The sequence below is a fragment of the Phacochoerus africanus genome, chromosome 2 (assembly GCF_016906955.1).
Source record: "Phacochoerus africanus isolate WHEZ1 chromosome 2, ROS_Pafr_v1, whole genome shotgun sequence".
Taxonomy (NCBI): domain Eukaryota; kingdom Metazoa; phylum Chordata; class Mammalia; order Artiodactyla; family Suidae; genus Phacochoerus; species Phacochoerus africanus.
In genome coordinates this window covers 223,069,530-223,083,995 of record NC_062545.1, presented here as the reverse complement: position 1 = coordinate 223,083,995, position 14,466 = coordinate 223,069,530, and the positions used below count along the sequence as shown (strand labels likewise).

The following is a 14,466-nucleotide window of genomic DNA, read 5'->3' as shown; positions in this document are numbered from 1 at the left end:
TACCCCGAGCACCTCTGCTCCAGGTGTGCACTTGCAGTGGCCCAGCAGCAACGTCCTTGGATGTTTGCAGCCCTTGCAAGCTTGCACACAGCGAGAGCACAGTGGCTAGAATTGGGGGGCGGTGGGCGTGGCCGTGCCGCCTCGCGCCCTCTCCCGCCCAGACAATCCCGGGAACGTTCTGAAAAGTATCCAAAAGTTCTGCGCCGCGCGCGCGCAAAAGGAAAAAAAAAAAAAAAAAAAAAAAGGCACAACCCCCCACCACTCAGAGCGTTGTGAGTCCCGACCTCGCCACTCCAGCTGCACCTTCGACTGCAGAGCAGACGCTTCCTTCGACTTCTCCTAGGGAGCCTCGCCGTCGGCTGGGTGCTTCCCTTGCAGCCACCGGAGAGTCCCTGTGCTTCTCCTTGGGGCACCATGCCCAACGACGACGCATACAGCAAGCCCTCGGCACCGTCGGAGGCCCCGCACGCCCCCGGCGCACCTCCGCAGGGCAAGGCGGGGGGTTTCAGCAAAGCGCTGCTTGGGACCTCTGGCGGCGGGGGCTCCGGGGGCAGCGGCGGCGGCTCCGGGGCGTCGGGCATGAGCGCTGCCTCGAACAAGAAGTCCCCGCGGCTGCCCAAGTGCGCACGATGCCGAAACCACGGCTACGCGTCGCCGCTCAAGGGCCACAAGCGCTTCTGCATGTGGCGGGACTGCCAGTGCAAGAAGTGCAACCTGATTGCAGAGAGACAGCGCGTGATGGCCGCGCAGGTGAGTCCTGGCGCCCCGGAACCCACGCTCACCCCTGAACTTTTTGCATAAAGCCCTTCTGTCAAGGCCCGCGCCACGCGGGGCCCGGGTTCGGGAGGGAGGCAGCGGTGCTCGCTGAAGGCGGAGGAGGGCTCGGGGCGCGGGCTCTCAGGACCCTCGTGGACGCCGGGCTGGGAGCGCGGGAACTCGTCGCTCATCCCGCTGCGAGAGCTGGGAGGTGCGCGGTTTACTCTGCTCAGGGGGCGCGGTATCCTTGTTTCCTCCCTAAAGCTGGAGTTAGGGGTTCGCCCCTTCGGGGATCCGCAGGTTGTCTGATCCCTCTTTCAGAGCGGAGTTAACGGGTTTCTCTCTGCTTAGGAGTTCCGGGGATCCCTTACATTCACTTTCCAGCAGAGAGTTGCTGGGTTCGTACTGCTTGGAAAGGGTCCCCGGAATCTCCAGCCCCGCTTCGAACAGAGAGTTGCGGGGCTCGCCCCATGGGGGGGACCCCGGGATCTCTAACCTCAATCTCTGAGCAGAGGTGGGGGTTTTGCCCTTCTCGGGGTTCGGTGGGATCCCTGACTCCGCCCCTGAGCAGAGAGGTGCTCTTAAAATAGGGAGGGTGCTGGAGGGTTACTGCTTCTTAGGGAGAAGCGGAGACCCGGCAGGCTGTTGCTCCTCTGGATAGGGTGTCGGGAGCTTTGCTTTTCTGGAAAAGTCTCTGTAACGGACGCCAGCGTGGCGTGGTCCTCGTTGTGCTCTTGGCGCACTTTTCATATTCGTCGGGGTGGATCCAGGCTGAGCGTCTCAGCCATTTTGAGCACTGCGGAAATTTCTTTAGAGTTTTAAAGTTTGCTGTCTGGACCCAAGTTATTCAAGTAGAAGTTACTTTGCTTATATTTAAAAACACACTTAAGGATCTTAGAAATATGCGTAGGGGAGAAAATGCAAGAGTTGGAGGTTTTGTCTGTAGTTCGTGGTGTGTTTTTAAAGTGTCCTAAATTGGGCTAGTAATCTAGCATCCTAACGGAAATAAAGTTGATATCCTAAAAGAATTTTTAAAAGAGTATGATGTACATTCTTTCCAGCTGCAAGTTTTTTCATCCTTTTTAAAAAGGTTATTTAAAATGAAAAGATGCCAAAAAAATTTTTCTAACGATTTGCTACTTTTGGTTAGGAACGGGTAAGTACGCTCTATTGAAAATGATTTAGATAAGAGCGTTGAACAGTACTGCACAAGTGCTTAGAGATTATGCTTTTTATATACATCCAATTTCTAGAAATGTGTTTTAAACTATAGATACGTTTTGGCTTCACATCTTGCCAGTGCAGTCATGGAAACATGGGTTGTTTCACTTATTTTTTTAAATGGATTTTTAGCTTAATTATAGACGGTGAAAAGAACACACTGAGTATAGCATTAAAATGCATCACAGTGAAGTTACTGGAAAACATTTATGGACATTTTAAGTTGTATTTGTAGGTAGAACATTTTTCTGAACATTTAAGTGTTGGCTTTAATACTTAGTGTGGAGAGTATGCTTGGGAGGGGCATTTTCCTTAAAATTCAATAAAAATATTTGTCTGAGTTTGGCCATTAATGTTGAATAAGCTGTTTTAGTAGGGGCACTAATTTGGAAGAAGGCTATGTAAAGAACAAAAGCAGCTCAGGGTTACTTTTATAATATGAAACTTAAGTATTTTCCACACCAGAAGCCTTGTGATGTGTTGAATAAAATCCTTTAACACCTGCTTAACAACCATTTTCAGTCAATCTAGCTAGAAATTCTAGTTAGAAACTGATCTTAGCTATGATTTTAGTATAGGTGTATTTTAAATCAATTGTCCCACCTTCCTCATTTAAATAACATTTCTAAGAATCCTTGAGAGGTCTTTGTAAAAGTGTTTTTAGTTTATGGACTGTAGAATACCCTGCACATTTTGTGCATGCGTGGGATTTGTGTAAATCAGTGTGTAAGTTTGCAGTGACATGCTTAACACCTTTGTGGGTATTAAAATTTTTTTTTCTGGCCAAATCCTTACTGTTGTGTTTCTAAACATCTTGGCTAATAATAGAAAATTAAGGATTTAAGCTTAATTACTTAATCATCATTGATTATTCAAGGATTTTTTTTGAAGACTCTTCTTGTTAGGAGTAAAATTACTTCCAAATTGATCAGCTTTCTAAATTTGGACCACAGTTTTCCTAAGACAACACGTAAACAGGATTGCATTTCCAGTTTACCATTTTGATTTCAACTGTTGGCTTGTATTTGGGCCTCTGAGGTACAGGTACTTGCACTTTCATTTTATTAACACCAGTGGTCAGTTTCAACAGAAAGTCTTTTTTGGTACATGTAATAAGCAAAACCAGGTTATTTCCTTTTTTTTTTTAATTAATCCCAAATACATCAGTAATCATCTGAAATGTAAATAGGACTACATATTCAAATTAATAAATAAAGACTAACTTATTGTTTATAAGAGACGCAATTTAAATACAGAAAGGGTGAAATTAAAAGCCTGGTTAAAGGAAGATGGCTTAGCTAGAGTAATATACAATACAGACTTTAAGGCAAAATCATTAACAGATTTTTTAAAAGTATTTCATACTGATAAAGCAGTCAGTCTGCCAGAAAGAGCACAATCATAAACAGTATGCACCTAATAATATCACTTTAAAATTAACAAAGTAAACATTGATAGAACTAGAAGGAGAAATTAACAAATCCAGAATTATAGTGGGAGATTTTAACACAGCCCTGTCAGAGGTGAAAAACAAGCAGATTAATTTACTAAGAATATAGTCCTTCACTATACATTAAGAAATTTGTATACTTTTAGCACCAGATTTGGTGTTCTATTAAATCTTTTGGAAGAGAAAAAAGAGGGAGGAAGGAGAGACAGAGAGATCTAGAGTGTAGTTTTAGTATTACATCAAGGTTCTTTTCTTTTTTTTTTTTTACTTTTTTTTATTACTCAAATGGATTTATCACATCTGTAGTTGTATAATGATCATAACAATCTTATTTCACAGGATTTCCATCCCACAGTCCAAAAAACCAGTTTATTTTCTTGATACTGCTTTTTTCCAACCTTTAACAGTGTTATTTAAAAGAAGATAAGTGGAAGAGGGATCATGAAGAGTTTCTAGGTGTGCTGCGTCCTTCCCGGCAAGCCCCCCCCCCCCAGCGCCCCAGAATATCACACCTGCCCTCTCCCTCTCCACCTCCTCCAGCCTCTCTCTACGGGGGTCTTCAGTACCGTATTCCAGCTCCCTTTCCTCCTTCTCTGCAGGCTCCCTCCTCTCCCAGAGAACAGGGCTCTGCAGGGGTTCCTCAGCAGCCCCTGCCTTCCCTATCATCCCTGCTCTCATGTTCCAGACTGTTCTGCCCCTTCATCCATGCCTGTCCAGCGCCACTCATCCTATTCTTCAAGGCCCTGATTCATTACCACCTCCCCCCAATCCTTACACTTGGGTCTGAATTTCTTCTGGAGGATAGGTGTGTGCCTGTCCTGTGGTATCTGCCACAATTTGTGTTGAATGGCCCTTGCATGTTTGCCTGCTTCCTGTTTCTTCTTTTAACCTGTGAGTACCTTGGGATTTAATCTCATCTTCCTGTATATTCGTGGGTCGCTGTTCCTAGTACAGTGGCCTTTTAAACATTTGTGGGAGGAAGGAGTGAGTGATCCCATTCTCCTTCTTTCCTAATCTGTCAGTGCGAACTGTCAGCTCTTCATGGTGTTCCTCTGCTGATCCTACAGTTTTTCCTCATCTAACCTTTCCTGCTCCTCTTCATGCTCATTTGTCGAGCAGACATTTTTTTTTTTTTTTTTTTGGTCTTTTTGCCATTTCTTGGGCTGCTCCTGCAGCATATGGAGGTTCCCAGGCTAGGGGTCTAATCAGAGCTGTAGCCGTCGGCCTACGCCAGAGCCACAGCAACGAGGGATCCGAGCCACGTCTGCAACCTACACCACAGCTCACGGCAACGCCGGATCCTTAACCCACTGAGCGAGGGCAGGGCTCGAACCCCTAACCTCATGGTCCCTAGTCAGATTTGTGAACCACTGAGCCACGACGGGAACTCCTCGAACAGACATTTTTTGAGCACTTACTGTGGGCCAGAGTCTCTGGCTCTCCATCATTTCTCAGCTGGTGGCTGCACATCATAGTTTCCTTGAGTTGCTTTAAAAAAGAAACGAAGGCTTCTCAGGCCTCACTGCTGAAGCTAATGAGTCCCTAATGAATTGCAATGACTGGGGTGGGCGGGGCTTTGGTGGTTTTGGCTCAACTGCAGGAGTGATTCTGGGGTGTTTGGAGGGTGACTCACTGCCCTTTGCTTCCAGGTGGCTCTGAGAAGACAGCAGGCTCAGGAGGAGGAATTGGGGATCAGCCACCCCATCCCGCTGCCCAGCGCGGCTGAGCTGCTGGTCAAGAGAGAGAACCATGGCAGCAACCCGTGCCTGATGACTGAGAGCAACAGCTCCTCCCAGCCGCCGCCACCACCACCACCGGCGGCCAGCACCCCCACCACTGCAGCTCCAGGTAATTCCAGGGGGCCTGGGCTCCATGCTGTGGCCACAGAAACAGTCTTAGGACAGTCCTGAGCCCCAAACCACACTCAGAGCTTAGAGAGTTTCTTAAAAGATTCCTCCCCCAGCCCCCCGAAGGTCTGTGTTTGACTGCCTCGCACAGGAGGTATGCCTGAATTCTGGAACCAGAATTGGACAGCTTCACTTTGCTGTTGGTTGTTTCAAGGCTGAACCTGGACAGAGTCAGAATCACAGAATGCCAGAGGGCGTGAGGGTCCCTTCCATTTTGGGGATCTCTTGGTGGGAGCTAAAGATCCTTGTTTCCTAGAACTGAAAGTCCATTTCTCTGGAAAGGATGGCAATCCATTTAGGAAAAGCTGCTGAAAGAGCCAAATTCTAGGTCTGGAGTTTCAGTAGACACTGGGAAGTGAGGAAAGCCATGTCCTATTGACTTACGTTCTCTCCCATTTGCTAATAAGATTATATGAGGGCCTTTGTGTGTGTGGATTCATTTCATTTCATTCTTTATTAATCCTATTTTATACCATGTGAAAACTGAGATGTAAAAAGTTTAAGTGGCTGGCTATGTCTGCAGAACTAGAAAGTATCTGCATTGGTCTGTCTGCTTCCAGAGCTCACTGTGCTGATGGCACTGGGTCTGCAAATTACTCCAAGGACCATGGTGGCCTAGAGCTGTACTGTCCAGTGTGGAAGGACAGTGCAGCTATTTAAATTTAAATGAATTACAGTGAAATAAAACGAGAATATTCATCCAAAGAAGATATACCAATGGCTAAAAGCACCTGAGAAGATGCTAAGCATCACTTAACATAAGGGAAATGCAAATCAGAACTGCATTGAGTACATCCATATACCAGTTAGGTATCAAAACTCCCCAGAAAATAGCAACATTGGGGGGATGTGAAGAAACTGGAACTTTTTAAAATATAATTTTTTCAATTGAAGTATTGCTGATCTACAATGTGTGCCAATTTCTGCTATACAGCAAAATGACCCAGTCATAAGCATACATTCCCTTTCTTATATCATAGTCCATCATGGTCTATCCCAAGAGATTGGTTATAGTTCCCTGTGCTGTACAGTAAAAACTCATTGTTTATCCATTCTAAATGTAATAGTTTGCATCTACTAACTTCAAACCCCCAGTTCATCCTCCTCCTTCCCCTCTATGTCTTGGCATCCGCAAGTCTGTTTTCAATGTCTGAGAGTCTGAAAAACTGGAACTTTTGTTCACAGCTGGTGGGAGTGTAAAATGGTACAATTGCTGTGGAAAACAGTATCGTAATTATTTGATTAACATAATTGTCTTTTATCTATTTTAATTTGTCTATTCTTTTTAAAATTTAATCATCTCGTAATTAAGCTAAGAACAGAATTACTATATAATCCAGCAATTCCACTTCTGATTATGTACCTCAAAGAATTGAAGAGACTTTTTTTTTTTTTTACCTTTTCCTAGGGCCACACCTGTGGCATATGGACATTCTCAGGCTAGGGGTCTAATTGGAGCTGTAGCCACCGGCCTGCACCACAGCCACAGCAATGCGGGATTTGAGCCACATCTGTGACCTACACCACAGCTCACGGCAACACCGGATCCTTAACCCACTGAGTGAGGCCAGGGACCGAACCCGAAACCTCATGGTTCCTAATCGGATTTTTAACCACTGAGCCACGACAGGAACTCCAAAAGCAGACTCTTAAAGAAATAATTGTGCCCCATAGTTCATAGCAGAACTAGCCATAATAGCTAAAATGTGGAAGCAACTCAGGTGCCCATTGGTAGACAAATAGATAAGCAAAAACTGGTAAAATACTATTTGGCTGGAAAAAGAAGGGAAATTTTGTCACATGCCAAAATATGCATGAACCTTGAAGACATGCTAAGTGAAATAAACTTACCATAAAAGACAAATACCATATGCTTCCACTTACATAACTCAGTCACAATCATAGACACAGAAGGTAGAATGGTGGTTGTCAGGGGCTAAGGGGAGGGGGAATGGAGAGTTACAGTTTAATGGGTATAGGGTCTCAGTTTTACAAGATAAAAAGAGTTAGGGAGATGGATGGTGATGATGGTTGTACCACATTATGCATGTGTTTAATACTACTGAACTGTGCACCTAAAGATGGTTAAGGTAGTAAATTTTATGTTATGTATATTTTGCCATCATGAAAAATAAAAGAAGTTTAAACAGTTACTTCCTCAGTGGCACTAGCCATCTTTTAGGTGCCTAGTAGGCACAAATATAGCTAAAGGCTACCATATTGGATACTGTGCATTTCTATTTCTCACAAAGTTCTGTTTAATGGCATTGGTCTAGAAGGCAAGATCTGTGGTAGGCTGTTGGCAAATAAAGACATACATTCCATATTAAACACATGTGCAGAGATTCACAGAATCTTTTGAGCATTCTAAGGTTCCATGAAATATGGCCCTGCAATGTGGTTCCTCTTGAGCAAGCTTTTCATGAGTTACTTGGTTTGCTGCTCTTAAGCACTGGACTGAAGTTGTCAGCTTCCTGTCATTAACTAGTGTGCAATTTTGGGCAAGCTGCTTAAGTTCTCTGGTTCTCCTGTTTCCTCTTCTCAAAAAATAAGGGATGAGGTCTTTGAGGCTTTTGAAGATTCTAGGCCCCTTGACCATTATATAGAAGGAGAAGGTTGGAGTTCCCGCTGTGGTGAAGTGGATTAAGAATCTGACCCCCAGTGGCTGGAGTTGCTGCGGAGGCTCAGGTTCAATACCCCGCATGGTGCCGTGGGTTAAAATACACAGCTGTGGTGTAGGTTGCAGTGGTGGCTCAGATTCAGTCTCCGGCCTAGGAACTTCCCTATGCCACAGGTGCAACCATAAAATACTAGAAGGAGGAGTTCCCGTCGTGGCGCAGTGGTTAACGAATCCGACTAGGAACCATGAGGTTGCGGGTTCGGTCCCTGCCCTTGCTCAGTGGGTTAACGATCCAGTGTTGCCGTGAGCTGTGGTGTAGGTTGCAGACGCGGCTCAGATCCTGCGTTGCTGTGGCTCTGGCGTAGGCTGACAGCTACAGCTCCGATTCGACCCCTAGCCTGGGAACCTCCATATGCCGTGGGAGCGGCCCAAGAAATGGCAAAAAGACAAAAAAAAAAAGAAAAAAATAAAATACTAGAAGGAGAAGGTTAGCGGGCACCAAAGAAAGCAGGTGAGGGGTGGTAATCTCTGCGGCAGGTGGGTGCGTCCGCGTATCTGTTCCAGTGTGTTTCTGGGGCTGTAGATTCTGTAGTTAACAAAGGAAGAAGGAAGTGGTATTGTTTTCTTGTTTTTTAGCTTACTTACTCATACATTTATAGCAGTTTCTGAACTTTCCTTTTCATAAGAAGGAAGTAGTATATCTGTCAGAAATGTGAGTCTTGTGCTTTGGGATCTGAAGCTGTGTCTAAGGCTAATTACCAAGTAATCCAGGGTCAGGGCCGATGTGGTGGATTCGACGGGTGGGCTCATACAGGGTGTGCCAGAGGAGTGAAGAGGGGAGTGACTCATTTGATGTTCACAAGCACCTTCTGAAGGAGGAATTACTATTCCTATTTACAGATAACAAAGCCAATGGTAAGGAAACTGCCCCAGAATAAAGCTGAGTTGAGCTGGGATTCAGTCCAGGTGTGTCTGGTCTCAAAGCCCATGGGTTTTTCACTTGCCTGTGAAGAGAGGCTGTGGGACTAGTTCCTTGGAATATGCACAGTTGTGATTGGCTCTGTTATGGTTTAATCCCTAGGGCTAATGGGCAAAGAGCAACACTGTTAGAGGGGACCATTCTCGGTTGGTGTAGAAGGCTGTGGTCACAGGTCTTCACGGGGAGACAACAGGGAAAGGCCCCTGCTGGATCACTGTTAATGCTGGGTGTTTTGTAGGGACTGCAGGTGAACTTGGTCTTGCCTGCTGTCCCACATTCTGTCTGTATGGAAGGGGTGTCTGAGTTTGATATCTGAGGGTAGTGGAGCCTTAGAGAAGGATCTCAGGCTAGATGGAGTTCAGAATGACAAAGAAGTTCTCGCAGGGTATTTCAGAGTAGTGATAGGGAAAGTTACAAATAGAGGCACCAGGGGAGCATGATAGAAGGTTCAGGGTCAAGGAGGATGTGACCAGATTCCCTTCTTTGGCCCTGAAGCTGATAGACCTTGGAGTCATTTCGGAGTCTTGAACCAGCTCTCCAAGAGGTGGGGGGAAGGGGAGTGCGGAAGCCAGCTGTGTGTGGTGCACCTGTGCTCAGGTGTGGGGCTTGGGGGGAGGCTCTACCTGCAGAGGAAGATGGGGCCTCCTAGAGCCAGCCGTCCAGGTGGGGCAGGGGCCTCGGCCATGGTCATCACACACAGGACTTCCACCAAAACTCTTGTTCCGGGATCATTAACTGCTGCACTGGGCTGGGACCTGAGTAAGGGAAAAACAGAAATGCTGGTAAAGTTAAACTGTGTAAATGTATAGAGGGAGAAAGACAAAGGGGGGGTGGGGAGAGAGAGAGAAGGGGAGGAAACCAGAGACAAGACAGACAAATTTATACAACACACGAGGGCTGACTTCCTACACAGCACTGCTAACAAAGACAAAGCTTATGGTAAATTTCCAGAGATTAATATTTCTTTTCTTTTTTTTTTTTTTTTTTTTGGTCTTTTCTAGGGCTGCTTCTCATGCCACATGGAGGTTCCCAGGCTAGGGGTCAAATTGGAGCTGTAGCCGCTGGCCTACACCAGAGCCACAGCAACGCAGGATCCTAGCCGCATCTGCAACCTACACCATGGCCCACAGCAATGCTGGAACCTTAACCCACTGAGCAAGGCCAGGGATCGAACCCGAAACCTCATGGTTCCTAGTTGGATTCATTAACCACTGCGCCGCATGGGAACTCCGATATTAAGATTTCTTTTAAAAAATAGCATTTAACTTTATGCAAGAGATTAAGATTAAAAAAAAACATTTAACTTTATGTAGGTAAATGGTAAACATTTATAGTGTACAAGAACATATTCAATGAAAGATAGTTGTTTTTCCAGTCCCAGCCTGTAGGTCTCCTGTTGGTCATCCAAGGATTATGAGATGCATGTGCAAGTTTATGTGTGTTTGTCATTTGTGTGTGTGTATATATACATTTTTATATTTAACATAATGGGAGTGTATTATTCCCACTTGTGTTGTTTTTGTTTTTTTCATTTAAAACCGTGGAATTTATTGATGGCCTGGTGTTCCATTTTATCGATATGGAAGCCTGGGATTTGCAGTTATTTCATGCAAAAATAATGGAGGAGTTACCCTGGACTAGGGAAGCCCACCAGCCGGGCTCCCCCTGGGAGCAAGCTGCTTACCTTCTCCTTCAAAATACCTGATGCTTGGTGTCTGCGAGGGCAGGGGCTTAGTGAAATCCAGCAGATGTTTATGTCCTTGAGGTTTCTTAGTTATCTCCTTTTGGCTCCTGAAAGTGCCAAAAGTGAGAAATGCTTAAGAATCATTGCTGAGGGTATTGGCTGAGTTCTGAGGCCACGGTGAAGGAAACTGGATTGACAAGCTGTTGTTTCCTTAATGGAGAAGGACCCCTCTGAGTAGGATGACATATTTAGAAGGAAGTCTCTACACTCCTTAGCCAAAGATTTGCTAAAATCCTTGGCCAGAAACACTGACTGAGGTTTCCTCCAACAATGGGTATAAAAGGTTTTGTTGTTACTTGCTACGATCGTGGGTATTACTGTGAAGAAGCAGCCTTTTGAAGCATTGCTCTTTCTCATACTAGTGGGATCAGAGAGGCTGGCAGGGGCACTAGGATTAGCAGTGTCTTTCCAGCCATTTTGGAGGCACCCAGAAAAAGAGGTGAGCATTTTTTATTATAAATGATGGTGAATTAATAGCAACTTCAGCATTATCTATGGTTTTTTTTTTTTTTCAATTTTAGCCTCAGATACAAGTACATATTTCGTTCAAAAGTTAGCTGATTACTTAAAAAAATCTCATAGGCAGTTCTTCCTATATGGAATTTGGGATCCCGCTTATTTTATGTTCTGCTTTTCCTTCAACCCCCCGTGCAGCCACTAGAATGCCGTTTCGCCCAGTGCTTACGCCAAGGTCCGCACGATTCTTTGTCTCTCCTTCTCTGTGCAGAGCTGTCAGATGAAGGGCTGCATTGTAGAGAATCGGGTTCTGCACACGTGTCCTTTGTAAGTAAGAACCTGAATGTTATCTCCTGGGGCCCTCCCTTCTGGAGCACCCTGGGCTTCCACACACACTCACATCCATACTCCCCCGAGTCAAGCCACCTCCTCCTGTCTCAGGCGGCACCCCCCACCCCAGTCCACACCAGTGGCCTGCTTTCACTCGCCTTTCCCCTGTTGGAAGGGTCAGCCAGGTCTCTGTCCTCCCCCTCCTTCACCTTTCTTTAGCAGGAAGTCCACTTCAGCTCAGAGAGAGAGCGAGCTCACCCTGGTAGGGCACACACGCCATCCTGGTTGGGTGCCTTCTAAGTGCTTAAATGCTTTGCAGACGTGCAGTGTAGTACTTTGAAAATGGAATCATGTCCCTATGCCGTTTTTACCAGGAAGTAATATGGTCGAGAACTACCAATTGAAGATGCTGAGTTATTTATGTTTCTGAAAAAATGAACTTCACTCCTTAGAGCAATTATAGGTTTACAGTAAAATTTAAAGTTATGGAGGTTTCCCTTATATCCTCTGCCCCCCACCCCACATGGACACCTCCCCCTTTATCAACATCCCCCACCAAAGGTACATTTGTTACAATTGATGACTGACGTTGACAGATCACAATCACCAAAAGTCCATAGTTTTTGTGAGGGTTCACTCTTGGTGTTGTGCCTTCTGTGGGAGGGTTTAGACAAGTTAATGATGGCATCTACCCATTGCTATGGTACCACACAGGGTAGTTGTGCTGCCCTAAAAATCCTCTGTGGAGTTATTTAAATTCAGAACATCATTTTGGATTTTATCTTCGCAGTTTTCCATGTTGTACAGAAAGAAGCACTTCATTCAATTGAAATGCCACAACATGTTAGCCAGATTACTTTGAGAGTTGATATTTGGAGGATTCTGGCCACTTATATGAGATGAGCTCCATTTGATTTTAGACAGAGCTCTTAGTTTCAAGTAGAAGATGTAGAGACTGCTTTTAAAAGGGCTTCAAATAAGAGTGTTCTCCAATTTCACTTTCAGAGTCAAAGAAACTTCCAGGATGTTTAATAAGACAAATCTCTTTAAACTGAAGCAAAATTTGGAAGCGTGAATGAAGGAAAACACTTAAGATTAATGGTACTGATCATTTTGAGAACCTAGTGTTTTGAATAGCACCTCAACCAATTTTATTTATTCTGAGGGCAGTCCATGCTTTCGTTTCAAATATTGAAGTTAATTGGCCTGATAGAAATTCTCTGTAGACAGGATTTCTGAAAGGAAGTTAAAACAACAAAGTCTGTAGGAAGCAGCCTACTGGTCTACCTTGGCTAGAAGGGAAATTTGGAAAACATCTAGAGCCACCAAAGAAGGTAAATACAGTGTTTAGAGTCACAAATTAGATTTTTTATTTTATTTAAAAAAATTTTTTAAGGGCCACACCGGCAGCATATGGAGGTTCCCAGGATAGGGATCCAATTGGAGCTGTAGCTGCCAGCCTACACCACACCAGCCAGATCTGAGCCGTGTCTGACCTACACCACAGGCCACAGCAATGCCAGATCTGTAACCCACTTAGCAAGGCCAGGAATCGAACCTGCCTCCTCATGGTTACCAGTCAGATTCATTTCCGCTGAGCCACGACAGGAACTCCCAGATTTTTAAAAATTGAAGTATAGTTGACTTACATTGTTACTAGTTTCAGGTGTACAACATAATATTGTATTTCAGTATTTTTATACATTATACTTCATTTGAAGTTATTATAAAATAATGGCTATATTTCCCTGTGCTGTAAAATAAATTAATTTTATTAAAGCATATGTAAAAGACATAAAAGCATTTGATTGGTTCACACCTCCGTCTTTTCTGTGGAAGTGTGTATTCTTTTTTTTTTTTTTTTTTTTTGCCATTTCTTGGGCCGCTCCTGCGGCATATGGAGATTCCTAGGCTAGGGGTCGAATCGGAGCTGTAGCCGTCGGCCTATGCCACAGCCACACCGGATCCAAGCTGTGTCTGCAGCCTACACCACAGCTCACGGCAACGCCGGATCGTCAACCCACTGAGCAAGGGCAGGGACCGAACTCGCAACCTCATAGTTCCTAGTTGGATTCGCTAACCACTGAGCTGTGACGGGAATTCCCTGTGGAAGTGTATTCTTTAGGGCAGAGGTTGCGTTTTATTCATCATGTTACTCATGTACATCGTGTAGTGCCTGGCTTTGTTGTATGTAGTCAGTACACCTTTGCTCAATAAATGAAGAATGATGGTTAAATTTGAAGTTTGGTTTTAAAACACTCTGTCAGTGATCTTGAACTTATCTGCAGGTATCAGGGAGTAAAATCACTGATATTCAGTCTTCATTTTTTTGCTTTGTGATTTTTTAAAAAAAGTATGTAATTTTTTTAATGGCTTAAAATTCAAATGCCATTTAAGAGCCTAAGGTGTAATGTATAGACTATATAATTCATTTATCTATAAAGTAGGTAATTCATTATTTTTTAGTAAATTCACAAGGTTGTGAAACCATCACTGGAGTCTTAAGTGCGGAACATTTTCATCTCTTCCTCAGAGAAACTCTGTACCTGTTAGTCATCACTCCTCATCCCCTCCCACATGGTCCTAGGCAGCTGCTTTCACTGAGTCTGCTGTTTGCAGGGTTTACTCATGTTTGTAGCATGTATTTATTCTTCCTTTTTTAAAAAAACTAAATAATGTTCCATTATATGGATATATCAGACTTTTTTTTTTTTTTTTTAGTTAATCAGATGATGGGCATTTGGGGTTCCTTATGCTTTTGGGATATTATGAGCAATACTTCCATAACCTTTTTGTGCCAGTTTTTGTATGGAGAGGTGTCATTCTTTTGGGTATATACCAAAGAATGGAATTGCTGAAGCATATAGTAACATTGTGTTTAACCTTCTGAGGTACTGTCAGAATGTTTTCCAAAGGTATAATGCAGTTCCCGGTTGTGGCACAGTGGAAACAAATCTGACCGGGAACCATGAGGTTGCGGGTTCGATCCCTGGCCTTGCTCAG

The 14,466-nt window shown here is 44.4% G+C and overlaps 1 protein-coding gene across 2 annotated transcripts in view; it reads left to right on the top strand.

Moving 5' to 3' along the window:
- The first annotated feature begins 315 nt into the window (after positions 1-315).
- The window catches only part of DMRT1 (doublesex and mab-3 related transcription factor 1), a 115,063-nt gene continuing 100,912 nt past the window's right edge, over positions 316-14,466 (top strand). Inside the window, exons 1-2 of one of the 2 annotated variants that reach the window (XM_047769549.1) lie at positions 316-750; positions 5,077-5,275. In XM_047769549.1, the coding sequence (XP_047625505.1) occupies positions 415-750; positions 5,077-5,275 (535 nt within the window). In that variant the 5' untranslated portion in view covers positions 316-414. The remainder of the gene's footprint in view (positions 751-5,076; positions 5,276-14,466) is intronic. The other variant, XM_047769548.1, reaches the window with a different exon arrangement.